The following is a 4,427-nucleotide window of genomic DNA, read 5'->3' as shown; positions in this document are numbered from 1 at the left end:
CATGCTAGCTGTCTTGCCCGATGATGGAAGATCATCTGCCCAACTCAACAAGTAGATGGCCAGCACTTCCAGTTGCAGTATAAATCAGATCATAGTCCAGTTTAGTTTATTATGTTCTTTCACTGCAGGACAATGGTGAAAGGAATGAAAAATACTAAAATTCTGATATTTGCGTCCAAAGAACACAAACGGATCTGTCCTCTGATAACAATGCTGATTCTGCTAGAAATGCTTCTCATATGTGAAGACTTTTGAATAAGAAGCATTCACCTTTTCATATTAAGAAATGGCTTGCAATAACTAGATTGTGAAAAACAAGAGTTATCCGTAAAGATTGCATGATTAATCTATAAAATTCAATAGGTCAAGGTCTCCTGTTGAGATGAGCTTCCGAAATTTGGTAAATACATGTTTGTTTCTGCTTCAATACTATTAGATTAATGATTGCTCCTTTGAAGGATTCATTTCATTTTCTAGTAGCACCCATAGCTACATTTGAGAAGCCTAAAGCTACATCCAGTTACTGCATTGCCCTTCTCACCCCTAATAGTCACTGTTTACCCTCAAAATCGGTAAAATCGGATAATAATTGAATTTGTAAGTGGTTTTAAGGGTATGCGGATTAATTTGATACAAAGTGATAAATTAAGTTGCAATTGAAATAAATAACGACAAAGTAAATTCAAACCACACAAATTAGACAATTTCAGTCTTGGAAGACCAGTCACCCTCGAACCGGATGTACTTTGATCGGTCTTAAGATACAGATGAATAAGAGCTTAAAGAGAAAAATAATAATGTATTGCTTTTGAGTACGTGTTACAACGTGTCTTATGAATTATCAGACCCCTTTTATATAGCAGAGGAGTCATACTTTAGGTATAATTCTATAAACAGTAATTAAATCTCTTGATTTACTGATTGACGATCCCCTATCGATACGTGCCGTGATTCCCACCGTAATATCCGACCGGTCACAGATATTTCGACCTTTTGTTGGCTATGCTAACAATGTTTCTTTGAACTCGTTCGAGGCTAGGACCGATTCCAGGGTTACGGTCTCAATATTCTTCGAAGGCAGGTGTTCTGCCCCCGGGTTCTAACTCAGTAGGACTTGGGGTCGGTCTTCAGTCCTTTATTGCCACGTTTCGAGCCTGATCTACCATGTCGCAGGAGAGCTCGATTTTGATCGTATACAGATAGTTCCCTCGTTTTTGGAGAGTAGACGACGAGAAACGACATGAGCTTTCGATTCTTACTTCGATACCCAGTGACAGAAACGACAAAACAAACGAAACGTCTCGTCAGTCAAGTCTTAATGGCAATAAATGCTTGTCAGCCACCGGTCGTACATTCCTGGATGCGAACCGTCGCTGAAAACTATAAATACCTCTTCCTTTATTCATTCAATCTTTACATCCAAGCCTTCTACCCTCGTACCTTAGAAATTTCAACACTTCCTGAAACTTATATCCTGGTTATTTGAGATCTTTTGTAAGAATTCTTGTTCATCTTCATCTCAAGCCATCATGTGCATTCCTTACTTCCTCTTTTTCATCCAATTTTTAAGGAAATGGTGAAGACTTCAAAAATCGTTCCTTAAAAAGAAACTCCTTCCTCCTCGCGGCCGGCTGCCAAGGCCGAGGAGACCGCTTCGCGTACTGCCGTCGAGGAACCAGTACCGGAACCTCCTCTGAAAATGTTCATCCCCGGGGGGGTATCCGGTTAATGTTGACTTTAAGGTTGAAAAGCCTTCCTCCGTACAAGGCCGGTGCGAGGAGGTCTCGAGGTACATCTGCTCGATCACTGAGGATGTTCTCCCCATGGTAAAAAAGTATTGCAATTGGGTTGACAAGCACGTAGTGGTTCCCGACCCCGATGAAGCTATCACCACCCACGTCGAGGGATACTTAAGTGTTTACACTTATCCTTTTACACTAGTCCTATTGGATCCGGTCATCATCGACTTCTACAAAAGATACGAGGTATGCCTCGGTCAAATTCACCTTTCACTCTGGAGGATCGTGATCCTTCTCCGGTTCTTCATGAGCAAGATCGATGGATGCTCGTTCACCGTCGACCACCTTGTGCGCTTATATAGTCCCAGAATCTTCCGGGGGGGGGGGAGGGGGGATAATAAAGCTCATGCGCCAGGCCAGCAAAGCCCCGTTCTCGAGTATTGATGAAGACCAGGATCGAAGCTGGCAAGGCCATTTCTTCCTAGTGAGGACTTCGGATTTGATCCCAGCTGAGCGTATGCCATTTCCCGAGAAGTGGAATACATCATGTAAGTATTATTTTGCTTAAAAAATTTGATCTTACGCTTTTTCCTTCCTTCTTATCGGTTCTTTGTGGTGGTGCGGCTGTTGCTCGGGTACCGAACGCAGTCCCTCGACTCAAGGAGTGGGTCGAGGGCATCATATCACAAATGCCCTATTCGGAATGCTCGTGGCGCGAGCTTTCAAAGGGCCGTTGGGAGGCCCGTTCTCATGGTGAGATTCCTTTCTTGAGTAAGTAATTTTTGGGTTCCTCTTGTGTCATTAAGTTCTTACTTGTTTTATTTCTTTTCGCAGGTTTATCCAAGGATGTCAAACTGAGGCCTCCAACCGGTAGCAAGGTCTTACCTACCGAGTCCCCTGCTCCGAGAGAGGTCGAAGAGAAGAAAAGAAAGAGGGCTCTGAGTCCTCCGAGCTCGGAGAAGAAGAAAACAAGAAGGCTGGTGCGCAAGTCTAAATAAAGCACCAGTGCTCGAGCATCATCTTCAGATTCACTCTATCAGTTGAGAGACGAATCCGAAGAAGAAGGTGAAGCCTTCGATCTGATGGCCCGCAAGTCGTCGCAACTCGAAGGGCAAGGGGCCTCCGAACCGGAGAGAGGCGAGGCCGATCTGCCTCAAGTTAGGGAGTCCGATGAGGAGGCCGGAGCCGAGGAATATCGGGGTGCAGGCAATGCCCCGAAGGAAGTGCACGGTGTGATAGAAATCACCGAGTCGCCTTCATTTACTGAGTCCATGTATAACGAGGCTCAGACGGTGAAAGAACGTCCCAACGAGGGGGCCTACGGAGCGGACGACCCCTTCCGCGACTTTTTTGATGGCGTGGATTCTACCGCCACAGAGGACGTCACCATATTGGGTGACTTAGAGGTGCCGAAGAAGATTCCATCTTCGGGAACAAGCGGGCCTTCCTCAAATCCGAAATTGATCAACCGGTTCCCGGCTCCGAGCGTGGATCCTGACCGGAAGCGATCCATCGTCATCTCCATTCTGGAGGATGCCCGGGTCCTCTCCGCCCCCGTAGGGGTGGCTAGTTACCTTCGGTGTCTAGTAACTGAGGAAGACCAAGCCAAGATGAACGAGGTAGATGCGCCCTTCATGTTCAACGAAGCGCAACAAGCGCTAAACTGGGCAATTTCAGATATTTCTTGATGACTTTAACTTGTACTTAGACTAATTCATAGATAACACTAACATTTTTCTTTGTGTTTGTAGGCCTCAGTGCTTCATCATGAAACCTTTCTTCGATATCGGAACGAGCTGAACTAGCTTGAGGTTGAGGTCCGAGGGCTTACTGAGAAGAGAGATACTTACAAACTTCTCAGCGAGCGGCGTGAAGGGGAGGCTAAGAGCCTCCGAGCTGAGCTGGAGCTGGCCCGGAAGGAGCATGCCAACCTGGTCGAACAGGTAAAAATATTTGAAGTTAGTGACGATGAGCTAGACTCGGTGACTAATGATCGGAATCCACAGGTCCAACAGAAGATCGATCGGATCAACCAACTCCGAGCTGAGCTGGATATAGTCAAGGCCGAGGCCGAAGAATGGAGAAGAAGGATGGACCGCCTGGCCTTAGAAAAGGAGACTGCTCGGGCGCAGCTGACTTCGGTCGAGGTCCAGCTTCAAGCGGCAAAGGAGAAAATTGGGGCGCGGGCCCAAAAGGTTGAGGAGCTCCAGTCTCAGCTAAGCTCGGTCGTCTCTGATCGAGAAACTCTCGCCAAGGAGCTCGAAATGGCCAAGTCGGTGGTTGTGGTGGTCAAAGACGATGCCGACGAGATAGTGGCCCAATATAAGGCTGACGCCGAGGCGGCCCAGGATCGACTAAAGGATATCGTCGAGCAAGCGGTAATCCCGAAGGGAGGCCCTCGAGGAAATTCATGCTCGAGGTTTCGACTTAGCGGCTGAAATTGAGAGTGCTAAGGGGCTCGAAGCCGAGGCCAAGAAGTTGCCATATCCCGAAGATGAAGAAGACTCTGAGGGTTCGAGCGGATCCGAGGGCGGAGAAGACTCTGAAGAACCTGGCGACGAGGCGGGTTCCGGTGAAGACTAGGCCGTTTAAGTGCCTTGTACATTTTCCTTTGTTTTTTGTGTTTTTGTACTTTTGTACTTTTTGTCAAGGTCGTTTGGCCTTTATAAAAACTATATATATATATAT

At 46.6% G+C, this 4,427-nt stretch overlaps 1 protein-coding gene across 1 annotated transcript; it reads left to right on the top strand.

The window, feature by feature from the left end:
• The first annotated feature begins 2,428 nt into the window (after window positions 1–2,428).
• Window positions 2,429–4,177, top strand: LOC138904962 (uncharacterized). The gene is made up of 3 exons (XM_070193458.1): window positions 2,429–2,492; window positions 2,574–2,719; window positions 3,545–4,177. Exons 1-3 carry the CDS (start codon window positions 2,429–2,431, stop codon window positions 4,175–4,177), a joined length of 843 nt encoding a protein of 280 aa, XP_070049559.1.
• Window positions 4,178–4,427: the final 250 nt, after the last annotated feature.

This window comes from Nicotiana tomentosiformis, chromosome 2 (genome assembly GCF_000390325.3).
Source record: "Nicotiana tomentosiformis chromosome 2, ASM39032v3, whole genome shotgun sequence".
NCBI lineage: Eukaryota > Viridiplantae > Streptophyta > Magnoliopsida > Solanales > Solanaceae > Nicotiana > Nicotiana tomentosiformis.
The sequence above is the reverse complement of the archived record's forward strand: the minus strand, read 5'-3'. Positions and strand labels throughout refer to the sequence as shown.